At 40.3% G+C, this 18,906-nt stretch overlaps 1 protein-coding gene across 3 annotated transcripts in view; it reads right to left on the reverse strand.

The window, feature by feature from the left end:
• Nucleotides 1-4,673: 4,673 nt before the first annotated feature.
• Nucleotides 4,674-18,906, reverse strand: part of Arhgap18 (Rho GTPase activating protein 18) — a 210,109-nt gene continuing 195,876 nt past the window's right edge. For all 3 annotated transcript variants that reach the window (XM_013110241.3, XM_005065717.4, XM_040758215.1), the window contains exons 13-15: nt 10,632-10,756; nt 6,698-6,759; nt 4,674-6,173 (exon numbers count right to left, since the gene is read on the reverse strand). In XM_013110241.3, coding sequence (XP_012965695.1) covers nt 6,082-6,173; nt 6,698-6,759; nt 10,632-10,756 — 279 coding nt within the window. In that variant the 3' untranslated portion in view covers nt 4,674-6,081. The remainder of the gene's footprint in view (nt 6,174-6,697; nt 6,760-10,631; nt 10,757-18,906) is intronic.

Below are 18,906 nucleotides of genomic sequence, written 5' to 3' on the forward strand. Positions count from 1 at the left end.
CATTTTGTAAAGGTCATAGGAGATGCAATAAGACACAGAACTGAACAGTTGAGATGTAGTGAGGTCTAAGCATCGAAAGCAGAGTAGACCGTGGGAGTGGGGCCTCATTCTCTGAAGCATATCTGAGCTGCTTTAGTTGAGACGCAGACTCGAAAGCCCTGGATGAAAAGTTTGCTAGACAGAACCAGTGTCATGGCTTCTTGTACAAACACCTCAAGTATCATTCCTGGCAGCCAGTTGCTTTCACTCATATGGGAAAATAGCCCAGGAGTCCCTTCAAAGGAACCTTAAAGAGTCAGAGAAATAGTTACAGCGGGGAAAGGGCTCCCTTGTTTCCTGCCACACCCTTCTGCCCAGAAGCAAGCTGCTCCACACAACATCCATGGCCACAAGTGCAAAGAGGAAATAATGCGAAGTCCAGATTCCAGGGTGAGAGGCCAGGAGACCTAGAAGGGATATGATGTTCAATATATATTAAACATGGGATTTGAGAGATAATTAGCCCAAGAAAGCCAGCACCAAAAACAGGGATCTTGGCCAATGTGAGCAGCAGAACAAGAAGCCCATGTCCTCCCAGCCATATCACAGGGAAGCACAGGGATAAAACAAATATATGTACATAAATGTATATACATATTTGTTTTATCCCTGTGCTTCCAGGACTGACATATGGGAGAGAACTCTGGCATTCTTTTATTATTAATTTTTTACATTCCAATCCCAGTTACCCCTCCCTAGTCTCACTCCCCCCGACTTCCTTCTCCCATCTGCTCCTCTGAGGGTAAAGCCTTCCCTAAGAAGTCTACAAAGTCTGTCCCATCATCTCACTGAGGCCAGACCAAGGCGCCTCTCCACGCCCACACCCCTGTGTCTAGGCTGAACAAGGTATTTCTCCACATAGAATGGGTTCCACTAAGTCAGTTTGTGCATTAGAGTTAGATCTTGGACCCACTGCCAGTGGCCTCATATATTGCCCCAGTCCCACCATTGTCACCTGTATTAATGGAGTCTAGTTTCGTTTCATGCAGATTCCCCATTTATCAGACCTGCCTCTGTGATCTCTCAGTAGCTCGGGTCAGCTGTTTCTATGGGTTTCCCCATTATGGTCTTGACCCCTTGTTCATATTATCTCTCGTCCCTCACTTCCATTGTACTCCAGGAGCTTTCTGGCACTCTTCATTGTAAATTAAATAAACCACCTTCAATGGTGATCTGAGCTCATGTGAAGCAGAGAAAACGATGTTTTGTCCAACTGACAATGGCACTGCTTCTCCAAGAAAGAGGTGGTACTACAGACTTCCAGTGAAATTGTTTGGCCTTTGGCTGACTCCCTTGAGCAATATAAAGAGGAGGGCAGTCCTTAAGTGTCTAGGTAGGAAGTGATTCCTAACTTGGAGAAAGGAATAGTCCTAAGAGATTCTATGAGAATTACCTGGGGGGAGGACCTTACTGTTCTCAATATAATTGCTACTCCACTTCCCTGATTCTCCTGTTTATTATAATCTATCTCCTGTTTATTATGTCTATCATACCTTTGCTCTATGTTGAGGAAAAACAGAGTTGGGCACTAGCATGATATAGTGAGGATTCTTATTATACTGTTCTGATAATAATCATTAAAACCAACAATGAAAATACTGTCACTTATTGACTACTTGTTATCTGGTTAGTATGCTGTTGAGCTCTTGACAAAACTGATTCTAATAAGCTACTAAAAAGTGCATATTCCCATTATCATCTTTACACAGAACAGAAAATGAAGCTCAGGTAAGAAATGTGCCCAAAGTCACATTAAAATAATAACATTAATATTGTCCCCTGCACCCCTGGCAGCTTTCCTCTAAATGTTATTTAAACAAACTTCAAAACCTCACCTAGATCAGATCACCTGCCTCTCCTGGCAGTTGTCCTCACTTAGTTGTCTTTGTCCAGCAACAGTTCACCTTAAGAGAACTTAGCCCTGCTATGTAATATTTTCACCCAGGCATCCAAATCAACGAAGACTTCACATAGAGAAATCCATCATTGATCAATCCTACTTCATTTGAGCTACAAGGAAGATCTGCTATGACTTTGGTGGCTTTCCTTCACATGACTTTTCATACACTAGATCTCTTATTTTAGGAGAGGTTTCTTTCTAATACTTCCCTGCTTCCTTCACATCCTAGCCTCCAAAACTAGGAAGCTCTACGTCTCCAGTCCCTGTTTTCTCAATAAAATCCACACACCCTCCCTTGATCTTAGCCAAGGGCACAGTTTATCCTGACTCCACCCTATGAATAGCCAAGATAAAAATCTTGTGATTACACATTTTTATCTCCTGCCAGAAAGCCTGTAGGCTCCGCCTTCACAGTGTGGAGTGACCAGGATGTCTCATGACTTCACAGCTATAGCTTTTGCCAAAAGTGCCCTTTTACTGGCTGTTCTGATATGACCAATAATTTACTGCCCCTCTATTGCAAGGCTCTCATGATTCTGGACTCTGTCTTTGCATTTCCCTCTCTGACCTTTGCTCCCACTGGCCCTAACGCCACTCCAGCCACTCTGTTGACAAGGCACATTCCTACAGTGGACCTTGGTCCTAAATGTTCCCTCTGTCTGGAACATCATTCCAAATAGCCACACAGAAAATCCCTCTTTCTGCGCATCTTTATCTATTGCCAAACCTTCGAGGCAACCTCTCATCTCATGCTATCATATGCTCATCTCCCCAGCCCTTGTCATCTCTTTTCTACCTCCACTGTCCTTACCACCTTTCACTGTACTCTGTAGTTTCATTCACTCACGACTCTGTTTAATTCACTACTTGTCTCCCGCATGAAAATAGGAATCCAACAGTGTCAATGCTTTTGGTTATTTTGTCCATTAAGAAGTCTCAAGGGAACAGCCTACAGGAGACATATGCAGGTGTCTAGTAAGTCCAGGAAGTGTCCAATTTGTTGAAACAAATGTCACCGAAGAGTTAATTTCTGAGCTCCTTGTCCCTGTCCTCTTGGTTTTCCACTTCGACACACAACACTTCTGATTAAACTAGACATTGCTGAAAGTTTAATTCGGGGTATGATATACTGGTCACATATTCATTCAGTGGATTAAGGACTACAGCAGACTAATTCATTAAAGGCACACAGAAAAAAATACAACACTTCCCCTCCCCCCAGGTTAACTATTACAATTTGATTAACTAAACAGAGATGATTAACTAAAACAGAGCCCCACAATGTTATCATCTAACTGCTGGAGGTGGCTGGCACCTACCAAGTCACAGCAAAGAATGTCATGTTATAAACTTGGGTTATTGTTTAAAACTTGTTCTTTCCATTCAAAGGAATCTCTGCCTAATACTGCCACCTACTGACAAGTTCGTGGGAATCAGGACAATGCAAAGCGTAAACCAGTTCTACAAACTTGAGAAAACAATTGACTTTTCCCAGAGATGATCAACAAGGAATTTATAGCAATTTCTGTAACTATGCTAAGTGAAGGTGGTTATCAGAATAACAAGGACCAGAAATATCTAGAAGGAATACTCCAGAGGGTGAGGTGGCAAAGCAGGAAAGTCAGAACAAGGAGATGAGAGCAGGAAGCCCCAGGGATGGGTATGCAGGGTGAGCATTCTTCTGTAATCACTGGCTCTCAGATTTCCCACCAGCAACTCATGTAAGTGTTAAAACGTTTGAGACTCAAAGCAAATGTGTTTGTTCTCACTTCACTGTCCTTTTCTCAACCAAACAGATGTACACTGAAAATTAAAACTTACTAGAAAGAAAAAAAAATCACAGTAAAAGCATTTGAGTTAATGTCAGGATATGTATCTGAGGCTCCACAATATGAAATTCTCTTCTGTAAGAATTTTATGTGTGTGTGTGTGTGTGTGTGTGTGTGTGTGTGTGTGTATGTATGTATGTATTATTTAAATGCACTGTTCAGTGCCAATGAATTTAGGCCATGAGTTCTAAGAATGACTCCGAATAAAAAGGCCTTTTCAGTTCCCCATCAAAACCTCAGAACTGAGCTGAGTGGTGGCAGCTCATGCCTTTAATCCCAGAATTCAGGGGGATCTCTGTGAGTTCAAAGCCAGCCTGGTCTACAGAGTGAGTTCTAGGACAGTCAAGGCTACACAGAGAAACCCCATCTCAAAAAAACAAACAGACAAAACAAAAACACAACAAGCAAACAAACAAAAACCCCTAGGAATTCTTTCGGCCTCCCTGGGTAGGCAGTCCGGTCTACTAAGAATCAGTTGACATGTGATCTAGAAACACTTCTTTAAATTACTATCCTGACTCCTGTCTTATTTTGTTGTTATGGGTCCCTGAATGTTTTGAGCATATAGTTTTTCTTTAGAGTTGTCCATTGTTTGCACCAAATCATTAGTAAAAAATTTTGCTACCTAGGAAATGAACATACTCCTATAATAAACAGCACAAAATGTGTTCTGAAAGCCCCAAAGGGTAGAAAATTATGCAAAGAAAAACAGAAGAAATATGAGGAAGAAAATAAGCTTGTCTCATATGTCTTTCAAACTTAAAAACTAGACAGGAACGTAGAACCACTAAAAGAGCAGATGAGGCTTAAGTACAATGAAAATAGACTGTTAATTAAAATAATTTAAAAAGACAAAAGGAGACCCATGAACACACTGGAATAAAAGTAATAATACCAAGTGAAGATTGTTTAGAAAAAGACTTTTAATTATAAAATTTCTTTAAATAAAAAAAGCAATGGCACAGATCACCATGGCGTTACTGAAGCATCTATCCACAGGCTGCTCAACATTTCGCTGTTTTCATTAACGGCACTTTCCTTCCTAATTAGAGTGGCATCAAGAGCTTCTGAGAATGTGTAGCTCCCCCTAAAGAATTAGGAACAGTGTCATCAAGACATTGGTGCCACATCTATACACACCACCTTTCATCAATGACGCTCTACGCTTATAAAACAGCGAACAATGCTCTTATTTCATTTCTCTTATTTACAGCAGAGGTCCATGTGTCACAGTGTGTCTGTGCACGAAAAGCCCTGGGAATAATACTTTCTGTAACATCTTAACAAGTTGACTCAGATTATTTAAAATATGAAAACAGGCAAAATTGTTGACATCAACAATCGTCACACCCAGAAGACTCATTCGGGGGAGGTGGGGGTGGGGGTGGAAAGTGCCATTTCACAATGCATTCTCCAGTTGTTCCAGGTTGGGCTGTTATGATATTTATAATATGTTACTTTGCAGATTCCGTCTGGAAGAGCATGGCGCGCATAAAGCGATCTGGCTTTTCACATTGTGGTCAGAGGTGATTCAGTTATTCTGTGTGGATCATATTATTTCTCTGGAGTGTTTAAGCTTTTTATGCTTTGGTGATGATTGGACATTCCTGACAGTTTGGGATTTGATGATGGATACAGATTTGTCCACAGAAGTAAGATAAGCTGCAGAAAATAACTGCCTGGATGCTGCAGGAAGGATTGCTCAGACAGAGGATCCAGAGGCACGGATACTAACAAGAATACTGTTGAGTTAGGTTTGCCTTCACAGCTTCCCATACCTGCTATTAACTGTCTCTTTCTGGTTAAAAAGGCAAGTTTTATTGAGGGAAGGTAGCTAGGAAGAGGTAAGGAAGGGGAGAGAACATTCTTAAAATGTAAATAAACCAAAACTTCTTTGGTAAGCCTATTAGTAAATGTGATTTAATCTGCAGGGGATATCGCTAGGTATCATAAAGCACTTGCCCATCATGGGTAAAGTTCTGGTTCAATACCCAGCAATCCCCCCCAAAAAAGTGGTAGAGAATTTATTTCATACAAAATAAAACAAAAAGACCAAACAGCTGTCACATTTTAAAGTGTGCATAAACAGTCCACAAGCTAATTATGCCCCTTTCCTCTCAACTCCAAAAATATTTGTTTCCTTAATAATAATAATTAGCAATTGTAGAAGCCACAAAAATCTATAATTTTAAGGCATTGGGATGTCACTTTGTAATAATTGGGTACAGCTGAATAATTAAGAAACCTGCAACTTTTATTTACACTCTTGACCCAGCAAGAATGAATGATGACACTAGTCCTCTGGCTAGTCTTCTACTGTGGCTTGGATTTTATGACCCACTCAGCATTTGGGTTCAGTTGGTACAAGTCCTTCATGTATGTGTCGTCATCGAGGCAGCGTTCCCCTGTGAAGGAGATGTGGTATTAGTTAACACAGTGGGTGAGTACGGGTGCAATCATAAAATCAATCCCAATGTTTAAAAATCTTTCTAAACCTTTGTCTTTTTTCCCTATTTCTCATGACAATATTTAAAGAATTGTCAAGGCATTGAAAACATCAATTAGGTAATCACTCTCTAATGCTAGTATCAAATTAAATTAAGAAGCAAAAATACTTTGTGGGGTGGACTTTAAATGCTTCATTAAAATCAACCTCGCCTGCATTAAACATAACAGTCGTCTTGAATTCAGCTAAGAAGCCACACTAATTTCCAAGATCTAATTGTGAAATGAAAAGTCAAATGTACAAAGACTGCGTGTGAATGATTATTTGGACAGAAGAAGCTCAAAAAGAGGTCCCAGGAAGAAAGTTCTGACCACAGCAACTGTCTAAGGCACGGCATGTTTACTTTCAAATACAGAAATATTTTTGTTCCAAACATATAAACTGGCAACGTTAAATCAGCATATAGAATGAAAATGTTCTTACCAATATTTCCTCCAATTTCATATAGAAAAACTTCTCCTTTCTTAAGTGTCTGGGCAACCCCACTGTCAGGGATAAGACAAACTGATTAGTTGTATCCCTCAAACAGCTTACAGGTAATCAGTTTAGCAGACTGGCAAAGTCTAGCTAGCATAGAAAATCCCTAAGTTAAACATACTGTAGTTACACACTTTTGTATTTTCCCATCTGTTAAATGTACCCTACAGGTAATTAAAGATGTCACATGTGGAACCAAAATAAATAGAATCAGATATCTGGCGGCAAAAGAATACATCAGTATCTAAATTTGTAAACACTAGAAAGTCAAGTTAATATAACACTGATAACACATGATTATTGATATGATTATCCGTTCTTCACAGGCCTAAGATAGTGAGTCAGTTTCCTCATTGCACTTAGTATTTGCTCACTCAGTATGTTACATTTATACATTTACATTCTTCAAAAAAAAAAAAAAGGATTTTCCACCTACCATAAAAAGTCACTGAAGGTTAAGGTATACAGATACAATTAGCCATGTTTTGACATTACATAGTATAGCCAGGAATGGGAACCTCTTACCACTCCATAACTCTGTATATTTTAGGTTTTCCAGGTTGGTTACAAAAGTAAACATTTCTAAAATGTTAATCATACATACACACACACATACACTATAATTAAGTGATTTTTCAAAGGTTTCTGTAAAAGAAATTACTTCAGAAACCTGCCGAAACTTTAAACCGAACTTTTATTTCCCAGAGGAAGCTGGAGAATTTGCTGTGAAAATCCTCTGTGGTGTGTAGATGAGGTGAACGGAGAGGATGCGGGCTGCTGGTAAAGGTCCAAAGGAGAGGGGCTAGTGGGATGGCTTAGCAGTTCTGGATTATTCTTCCAGAGGACTGGGGTTTGATCCCCAACAACCACAAGGTAACTCATGACCAGCAGTAACTCCAGTTCCAGGGGATCAACTACCCTTTGTACCTCCACAGACACACTGTGTACAGTCTCGCATGTAGGCAGTCTAGAGGAGATGCATCATGTAGGCGGGAAGAAAATTAGCAAGTCTGAGTCTACTCCCGCTACGAGGAATTCCAGGCATAACGGCAGCTTTTCTAAGCAGCCTGTCAATGATTCTCTGGTTATGTGATTCTCTCCCCACCGCTATGGCCACAGCATCACCATCTGCCCACGTGTGTGTACACACACGCTATTTCTGCCTGCTGCCTCATGTGCCATCCAATGGTTACATTCTGATTCCAACCAAGAGCTACTGTGGCTATAAAACCCCCAAAGAACGTTCTAAAAGACTTGATTTTTAAGAATCTAGTTCAATATTGCCCTCAGAGTGGTTCTCAAGTGTCTATATAGTTCTTTCATTTTGTAGAAAGCTGAACAAGTTTTATGACATAGAATAGCTTTCATATAAAGTCAACAAATCCCTAAGGACTGATGGAAAGGTACCCATATTTTACCAATAACTGATGAATGAATGGCCAATTTATTGTACTTTGTGCTCACATGTGTGTGTTCACTGGCTTTTGACGGAGTTGGAAAGTGAATGATGAAAGAGAGTTTCCTAACTGTCCCAAACAGGTGGGATATAAATGGGGGGAAACACAGGAGAGGAAAACTACAGTACAAACATTTACTGAGCACTGCTGTCACTCTGTGGCCCAGATAGATATCAAGAGGACTTATTTATTGACCATTTCCCTAATCAACTCTCACAAGTCTATAAGGAAGTGCTATTCTGTCTTGCTCTTCCTAATGGAGAATGGAGACTTTAACCTAGGACACGGGACATGTTCGGCAGGAGCTTTCCAAAGCTGATGACCCAGAACCCGCATGGTAGAAGGAAAAAACTGGTTCAAGCACTTTGGCATGTGTACCATAAGCATATAAAGGTACACAAAGATGTTGTCATTGAAAATACCAGCCTAAGTTTTAGACAGAATAGCATGCATTTGAATATACTAACTAATGCTTCATGTTATACCCAAAAGTGTTAAAGTCCCAGCTGAACAGAGTGTACAACTTCATAAGGATTTATGCTCTGAAAGTAGGGAAGATGAGCAGAACTGAGTTCTTGGAGCTTGTGGGATGCTCCTGACTCAAGTATCCAAATCTCCAGACACATTCTGGGAGGAAATGGAACATACAGCTGGGGGGAGGGGTCAAAGGTGACATCTACAAGTCAAAGATGGGGAGGATCAAGAAAGAGGGTTGACTTCATTATAGCTGAGACACTCCAGGGAGAAAGGATCAATCTGAGAAATTCCTTATGCTTCCAGTCCCCAGTTCTGAGAGATTCAACTCAGGGCTTAATGGTCAGACGTGATTCTCAGGAGCTGGTGTGAACACAAATATAGGTGCATATTTCCAGCTGTGTGGCCTGGGATAAAAATGTTCCCTGATCAAGTTCCTGTCAGTGAAGTATAAGGAATGATTGTATTTGAAGCACAGTGACACTACAAGGAAGTTTAAGCTGGTTTGCAAGGGGCTGAGTTGTTACCCAAAAGTCTCTTTCCCTCTTCACCACCATCTTTGCAGATCCATCCTTTCTACCAGCTTATGGGATTGGGGAGAGGTGGTTATTTGAAGGTTTCTACTTCTCTAACACCAAGCTCAGAGTCTTAATGGGAGTACAAACATTAGCATAAGGTACTGACATGCAGAGAGAGACAATCTGATGGAAGCCCCCATCGTTAGAATGAGACTAACTTCAAGGAAAGCCTAGAATGGGATGCTTGCAAACAGATGCTAGATGTCTTTCCCAGATTCTACACTGAGACTGGTGGGATGGCTCAGTGGGTAAAGGAGGCTGTTGTACATCCCTGGTGACCTGTGTTCCATGCTTGGAATCCATATCAGGATGGAAAGAGAATGGACTCCACAAATTTATACACAGGTGTGTGTGTGTGTGTGTGTGTGCATGTGCGTGTATGTGCATGTGCATGTATGTGCATGCATGCAAACATACTAATAACATTTAAAAACAAGAATTTTAATTTCATAGCATAAATAGGGGGAATGCCATTAAAACGGACTCTAGCCAAAAATGAGATATTTAAAGGGGAAAAGCTAAAATCCCTGTAAGCTTATCAGGACCTCTCAAATTCTAGACAGGATGAATGGGAGGATAGACTATAGTGAGTACAGTGAGGGAAAGCACAGCTTTCTAAGTATCGATAGCATCAGCCTCAGGACAAGGAAGGACGTGGATGTCCCTAATGAGGACAGCTTGTTCTCTTCTGGTGACTTCAGACCTCAGGGACTGGGTGTCCTCTCTCAATCATCTAAGCTTTCAGTTTTTAAATTGGAACATTCCTTTCTTATTCATTAAGTTTCATAGAGAAAGTTACATCTTCATTTTAATCTTGCTGAATCCTAATTAGCAATCTTCATAACAGCCTACAAACAGTAATTAACCTCCAACCAACGTGTTCTAGAAAGACCATGGAGTAGTTTTATTTGCCAAGCTCATTGCAGGCAAATGGTGGAGGGCTGCTCACACGTGCCGCCTGAAACAGGCTCGGCCTGAACACAATCTCCCTCTGACAATTCCTACTGTTCACTCCAGTGGTCTAATTGTCAAGTCAGCTTTGTTCTTCTGATGGGAAGACACACATGTGCGCATGCGCGCACACGCACACACACACACACACACACACACACACATACACACACGAGAGAAAGATACAGAGAGAGGGACACACACACACACACACACACACGAGAGAAAGATACAGAGAGGGACACACACACACACACACACACAAGAGAGACAAGAGAGAGAGAGATACAGAGAGAGAGAGAGAGAGAGATACAGAGAGAGAGAGAGAGAGAGAGAGAGAGAGAGAGAGAGAGAGAGAGAGAGAGAGAGGATAAATATAAACATGAGTTATCCCACAGAATAATTAACACAGGCCTTTACCTTTCTTGGCTGAGAAACCTGGCAAGTACATCGCTGGCTTTTAGTTCTTCAGTTAGCTGTATTGCCATGGAAACTTTTGAAAGATGGGGAGCTTGCACTCGAATCACTCCCTGAGGAACGTCAGCCTGCAAAGCAATAATGACACTGGAACAAAGCTGACAGCAGCTGGAACGTGTAACTCTGTACAAGGCATTGTATGGTAAGTGTGCTTAACTACTACTCATTTTACCCCACTGCATAAAACCTTAACTACTGTATAATGTAATTTGCTAAATTACATCAAACCTCAAATATCCTTTTAATGGTGATAGGGGAACTTTATAATGCCTGTGCAGTAATGCTTAATTATTTTTAAAGATGTAAAGAATGACAGCAATAACCATTACTGCCATATTAAGTGCTGATTTCTGAGTGTTATCTACTGGAGAGTGCTTCCTCATGTAGCAATTTATGAAATTGAATCAGAAAGAAGTCACTCGGTGCTGTGGCTATGTGTGCTTTTATAAAACCTTCCCACCCAGTATCAAAATTTCCTCCATCTTTAATGTCCCTGGGTGTGAAAAAGAAATGGCCTGTTCGTGATGTATTTGTACTACATTAGCTTCCCACTTGCTTAAGATGACTGAGTCTTAGTCCTCCACCCATGGATCTGCAGGATATTTTAAAGATTTAGAGATATCAGGGACACATTTTGAGGTTTGTAATATCAAAACATCTACAGCTACAGCATTCAAAGTAATAGGCTTAATTAATTCATAAATGGTTTTGCTAAAATAAATATTAATTTATTATTTATAACCATATGTCTTAAACAGACTTTAGAACAGCATGCTCAAATTATGTTTAACTATAACTCCTTAAATATTACAAATTCCCCCACTTAATTCAACCAAAATTGTGGTAAGTATCTGCTGAGTACTCTGTTAGTTCTGCTAATCTAGTAGAATAAAAAGATACCCATCCTTCATTGTCAGTGTCTATGCCTATTAAATAGATACAATCTTGAATTTCCCTTGGTTTTAGCCATAAAGCATGACTATAATACAGATGCCATTGATGTCTTTGGGAAGTAAACAAAACAGTATTTTTCTAGAATCAGGCCAGAATTAAAAACAACAACAACAAAAAAAGACCCCAAACAATTTAAAATGGGTTCTCAGTAACAGGAGAGATTTCATATTGGGATGACAGAGAAAGAAATAGGACTGCTGAGGAGTGCCCAGCAGGCATGGGCACCAGCCACCAAGTCCAAGCCACAGACAGACTGCCAAATCTACTCCATCTTGGACTTGTTGGTTTTCACTTCTCCTTCTGGGGTACTTAGTCTGGCCTGATTTCCTCAGTATACTATGACCTTGACACGACCCTTACCCCTATGTGTCTAGCCCAATTTACCCTTTTCTTTTAACTAGGAAATAAACTACTTTCATCTGTAACATACTGGAAAAAGTAGCTACTTTAAACAGTGGATAGGACATTTCCTGTGATTTTGTATATGTGTGTGTATGTATCTGTTGTGTGAGTGTGATTGTATGTATGTGTGATATTGTGTGACTGTGTGTGTTGTATGATTATGTATGTGCAAGTGTGATATTGTGTGACTGTAATTTTATGTGTGTGTGATACTGTGTGACTGTGTGATTGTATATGTGTATCATATTGTGTGACTGTGTGTGTAAGTGATTATGTGTGTGCAAGTGTGATATTGTGTGACTGTAATTTTATGTGTGTGATACTGTGTGGCTGTGTGTGTTGTATGATTATGTACGTGCAAGTGTGATATTCTGTGGTTATGTGACTGTGTGAGTGTGACTGTGTGTGTGTGTGTGTTCCTTTCTGAGAAACTATCAATGGTGAAACATAACTCAGAGACTGCAGGGCCTTCTCCCTTGGGCTCGCTCTCCAGCTTATTTTCTACTGTGTCCATTCCAATGACAGCTTGGTCTCAGCAATCTATTTCCTCCACGTGGAAAACAATAAGTTGCTACTGCAAACTTGAATGTTGGGAGTGAAAACTGTAGCCGTGATATTGGATAAAGTGAGGCTGTATTCATCACACCCTGTTTACCTTGTCCACACAGTGAACGCAGCAAACAATGGCACTATGAATTAACATAATCTATCCTCACTATAACTCTGTACAAGGCCCTCAGTGGAAGGCCAGAGTTTGCATATAACCACGTACTTATGATGATATTAACATTAGGAAATCCAGGCTAATTCACAGTAGCTACTATATTTAAATTTGCGTAATGACAGTAATAGCAATAAAAATTGTTTCCATAGTCACCTCTTACCCAGCCCTAGGGAATGAATATGTATATGCTTGCTAAATTAACAGTCAAACACTTGAGGTAAGTAAGATAAAATTATACATACAGAAGATCTACAATGAACACTTTACAAATAAAAATGGACCAGAAAAATAATATTGTGTCATGGAGATTTCAACAGTATGGCAACATCAGCAGCTACTTGCATTTCCTTCCATTATTCCTTGTAGGTTATTCTCTTTTTGGAAAAAAAAAAACCTTTCCTCTATAGTAGGTCATTATCCAAGGACTGTACCAAGGCTCATTTCAAACATCTCAAACTCCATGGAACCTAGTCTACCATGGCTTGCAGATCAAAGGACATGAAATCACTCAACAATATTTTCATTAAAAACAATGGAATGATGACAATAATATTTCTCTGTAACAAGACATACCAGTTTACATTTTCTTACCGGTTAAAAAATATTCTAATGCACTTTATCTAAGATTAGTACATCGAAGCTGGGCAAGGGTGGCATACATCTTTAATGCTAGCACTGGGGAGGCAGAGGCAAGTGAATCTCTGTGAGTTCGAGGCCAGCCTGGTCTACAAGAGCTAGTTCCAGGATTTCTAGGGATACAGAGAAACCCTGTCTTGAAATACCAAGAAAAAAAGAAAGATTAATCCACTGAATTGCCTCTGTCACTTGTATTGCTCCCCACACTCTGCAAAGACAAGGGACAGAATTGTACAAAAGGAATTTAACAACGCTACAAAAGATAATTCAGTTAGTTTATCTTGTAGGAAGACAACAAAAGTCCAAGGTTCCAGAATTAGCATGTGCTTGCTTCAAGAGTAACCTCTCTCTTGCCAAGACATCCCTAGAAGGACAAGACCTGTGCTAACATGATCCATGCCCCATCCCTTCTACGTGAGTTCAGGGAGTGTGGACTTGGAAATGGCAACAGGTTTTCTCAAGAAACACAGCACCGAGATTTAGTGTGGTATCAGAAATTCTAGAACACTGCCTCTCACATACTCACAGGATTTTGGAAGGAATAGTCTCAGGAACTCGCTTCCATGTATCCCAGAATTCTTAAATGTACACAAATGTCAAGAAATTGTCACGTTATGCATATATGGCACCAGAGTTGATTTTTGCCAAATTGGGTTGCCATATGGGAAATCAACCACAGGCTCCTTATGGCTGTGGATAAAACCATCCCTACATTTCTAGCCCTCCACTAAAGGGGATGAAGTTAGGCCGACTTGAGTTCAGTGTTAACTCTTCCCAAACGAGACTCTATAAAAATGTTGACTCATCATAGCAAGTGGACAGATACATCACTGCCTCTTCAAGGTTTTCCTTCAGCCACTAGTAGCACATGCTGCTTCCTCAGGTTGACTCTTGACGTTCCTGTTTCTGGCGACTGGAGAACTTACCATAAAAGAGTGTGTGGGTATTGTTTATATCTATGATGGAAGCAATATACACTGATTGAATGCACCTCATCTAAATGCTCCCCCAGCGTGCCTTGATATGACTCTGCTAAGCTCCTTAAACTTTTGCAGAAGTGTGTCCAGTAGATGGTAAAGATGAAAATATCATCAGATGTTTTTGAAAGTTTTCACTGAGTATATTCGCAAGGGTGGGCGAATGATATTTACACAGAGATGATAAATAACAAATAATACCAAAGATCTCATTTAAATGGTGTATGACAGCTTCAATTAAGCTCCAAACTTACACTGTATCCAATACGAGTGCTATTAGTATACTAATTACATTGAGCTGCCAAGCTTTGAAAAGACACCATGCCTGATCAGCAAGCCAAACAATATGTTCTTATTTATGCCATAATAGTAGCTGAAGCTATATACAGAATAATCTTTGTGACCTTCACATTTCATGGCTGTGATAGATATTCTTGGCTGACAACATGGCTGCATCTGGAATTAACTAGAACTCAATGTGGCTGGGTACAGCTGGGAGTGATTTTTTTTCTTAATTAAATCATTTGAAGTGGGAAGACTCACTTTTAATCCAGATATTTTGAGGTGGGAAGATCTACCTTTGATCTGGGTCATACCTTCTGTTGGCAGCTTATATAAATGATATGGGAAAAGGTTGCTTGTTTTTGTTTGTTTTTTGTTTTGTTTTGTTTGCCTACTTGCTGTTTCTATCGCTGGCAAGCCCATTATTGCACTGGCATTTGAGCCTACTTCTTTAGGATTCAGGCATATACTTAAGAAGCCAAGACATCCAGCCTCATAAACTGGACAACTACTAGATTCATGGACCTTCTGTTAATAGACAGCCATTGTTGGACTAACTGAACCACAGCCTGTAAGACAGTCTAATAAATTTCATCAATAGATGATAGATATATAGATACATAGACAGATTCATTCTATAAGTTCTATTCCTCTAGAGAACCCTGACTAATACAGCTTTTGGTACTAGAAATGTTTCTGGAACACTAGAAGTAAAAGGATGAATTGTTTAAGTATCTGGAATAGACTTTCCAATTTGCCAACACCTAGTTAGTTACTGAAGCCTCTCCTGGAAGCTTGGAGAATACTGAAAGCCCATGGTGAGAACTACTTTACAAACTCAAGGAGGCAAATGCATGTGATTATCCTGATTCTCCACTTGCGAGGTGCAATGATTTGGTGACTCTGAATACAGAACTTTTGAGAGTCTGTAGGAAAACAAGGAGACTGGGGATACTGCTTGGTTGCTACAAGCATCTCTGGATGAACTGACAAAGGAAAAGAGTGAACTCTGTGATCCAATTAACCAACTTCCAGCATCTCAGAACACAGGGAAGGACAGCAATAGACTCGGCAGTAAAACTGACCAGATCCAGATGTGCATAAACAGTCTAAAGATTTCTAAATGTGCCCTGGAAGAGAATCTTCTCTCCAGCAGCCAAAGACCTCAAGTTGAAGAAAATCAAACCAAAGCCCTCATTATATGGTTGCCTGAACTACAGCAAAAATTCAAGTCCCAGTGTTCAAGGATGTTGGCAGTTAAGGTAAGGGCATTACTTGGTAAAGAATGGGATCCTATAACTTGGGATGGGGATATCAAAACTGAGAATTTTGTACCCTCATGTCCTCAAGAATTCAATCTCACCAAAGGCAATAGTCCCTCTATTCTCAGCAGGAGATGTACTCTTATCCCTAACCCCTGAAACGGTGCTTTTTCTACCTCTGAGGAAATTAATCATTGTTGCCTGCTAAAACAGCAGTGAGTTTCTTTGAAGGAGTTGCCAGGCAAGAAAATACTAATGTCCCTCAGGACCCACTGACAGTTGACTCTATACCTGTAACTTAACTTCATCCTGAGCAGGTTCCTAGTGGGGAGGTAGAAAGTGCAGTCCATGAGGAGTTGCACTACACTACTAAAGAGCTCAATTAGCTTGCTAATTCATTCAAACAGAAGTCTGTGAAATCCATGTGGGAATGGATTTTTAAGGGTGTGAGATAATGGTGGAAAATGGTGATATCTTGCTTGTACAATTAAAGCCTGTCTGAGGGTCAGAGAATGGAGCTTGCCACTAGCTAACCATAGAGGTCTGGGGGTCTGCACAGACAAGAATGAGAAAGCTGGGTGGAAATAAGATACATGCAGGGAGAAACAGGAACTCACTCTCTTGTCTGCTGAAACACTAAGGAGGTAAGGTGTGGAAATATGATACACGCAGGGAGAAACAGGAACTCACTCTCTTGTCTGCTGAAACACTAAGGAGGTAAGGTGTGGTTGTGGCTTGCTGTTTCTTCTCTCTGATCTCTCAGCATTTTCCTCTATATCTGACTCCAGGTTTTTATTATCTAGACAATTAAGAACTCATTTTACAGTGGAAGTAACATAAGTGGAAGTAACTGGATCAGGCTGAGTTTATTGATATGGGTCCACTGAGTGGAGGTGATTCTAGGTTTAATATGGAAGCTTGCATAGTTTAAAAAAAGTGTCAAAAGTTTGTTTTAATGGTTGTCTGAAGCATTTGACAAAATGATTTATTGGACATAGGAGTTGAAAATGCCTGGTAACCAAGGAAATTACAATGCTACAGTTGGACAATGATGTATAAAACTTAATTTTCCACAGTGGGAAGGCCCAGAAGACAATAATCTTTAAAAGGCCCCAAATGGTGAAATGGGTACCAGCATATGTGAAGAGTTTTGTTGTCATCCTTTCCCTTGTGCCAGACTTTCAGCTTGAAGATGCTGTTGTTCAGTTGGATGAATTAAATGTAATGGGTTTAATTGGACCTGGAAGAAGGAGTCAGGTGGCAGCACCAAATCCCCAAAGGCAAGCTGATCATAGTTATCATAATGGGCAGAATAGACAAAGCAATATCCACAGTGGCCTAACTCATAATATACTGGCTAATCAAATATGCTGTTTCCAAGCATAACATAGATAAGAAGTTTACTGCATCTTTATTTGATCTGTAGAAGCAGAAAAATTCTCAAACAACTGAAAGTAAGTCTCCATTGGATCATGACAAAAAGGAATCTTGGCCTGTGAAACAATTTTCAGATGAGCCAGATTATAGACCCAAAACCCTTTGAATTAAGGGATGGCTATTTTCCCCCAAAGAAGAACCTTGATGAAAAACTAAAGTTTTATTATTAACCCTTCTCCTATTCCTTCCCCAGAGGGACCCATGGCCTTTTGAAAGGGTAATTGATGCTGTGGGAAACAATCAAACTTCCCATGGTCTATTGGATGCTGAATCTGAGTTGATGCTGACTCCAGGAGACCCTGAGAACCTCTGTGGCCCTCCAGGTAAAGTAGGGGCTTATGGAGGTCAGGTGATTAATGGAGATTTGGTTGAAATCCAACGAACAGTAAGCCCAGTGGGTCCCTAAACTAATCCTGTGATTATTTCCCCAGTCCTACCATTCATAATTGGGATAGAAGTTGGCAGAATTCTTACATTGGTTCTCTGACCTGTGGAGTGAGGGCTATTGTGGCTGGAAAGGCTTTCGAGTTGCCTCTGTCAGGGAAAATAGTGTACCAAGAACAGCATCACGAGAACTGCAGAAATCAACGCCACCATCAAAGACTTGCAAGATGCAGGGGTGGCAGTTCCCACCACCTCTCCCTTTAACTCTCCTATCTCCCAGGACAGAAGACAGATGGATCATGGAGAATGGCAGTTGACTATCAAAATCTCAAAGAGTTAGTGACTCCAATTACAGCCACTGTACTAGATATGGTGTCCTTAATTGAGCAGATTAACACATCTCCTAGTACATGATATGTAGCTATTGATCTAGCAAATACCTTTTTCTTGGTACCTGTCTATAAGGACCACCAGAAGTAATTTCCTTTCAGTTGCAAGGCCAACAGCATACCTTTACAGTTTTACTTCAAGGATGGATTAACTCTCAAGTTCTGTGTCATAAGTTAGTTTGAAGGAATCTTGACCTTGTGTCTTTTCCACAAAATATCACATTGGTGTACTATATTCATGACTTTACACTAATTGAACCAAGAGATCAGGAGGTAGCAACCACTTTGGATTCATTAGTAAGACATATGAACCCCAGAGGATGGGAAATAAATCCAACCAAAGTTCAATGGCCTTTTATATCTCATTGAAATTCTTAGCAGCCCAGTGCTGTGGGATAGGCAGAGATATTCATTCTAAGGTGGAGAATAGGTTATTGAGCCTGGCCCCTCACACCACCAAGAAAGAAGCACAAGATTTAGGGGGGGACTATTTGGGTCTTGGAGACAGTACATTCATCACTTGAGTGTATTACTCTAGCTCATATACCAAGTGTCTTGTAAAGCTGCTTGATTTGTGTGTGTATGTTCTAGAACAGGGAAGGCTCTATAACAGTTCAGGCTACTCTACCACTTGGATCATATGATTCAATAAACTCAATGATACTTGAGATGTCAGTGTCAAACTGGGATCTGTGTGAAGGCTTTGCCACGCCTTTGTCACTACAGGTGAGTCACAGAAGAGACATTTGGGATTTGGGAAAAGGCTCTACC

This window comes from Mesocricetus auratus, unplaced genomic scaffold, assembly GCF_017639785.1.
Source record: "Mesocricetus auratus isolate SY011 unplaced genomic scaffold, BCM_Maur_2.0 Super-Scaffold_100018, whole genome shotgun sequence".
In the NCBI taxonomy this organism is placed as follows: domain Eukaryota; kingdom Metazoa; phylum Chordata; class Mammalia; order Rodentia; family Cricetidae; genus Mesocricetus; species Mesocricetus auratus.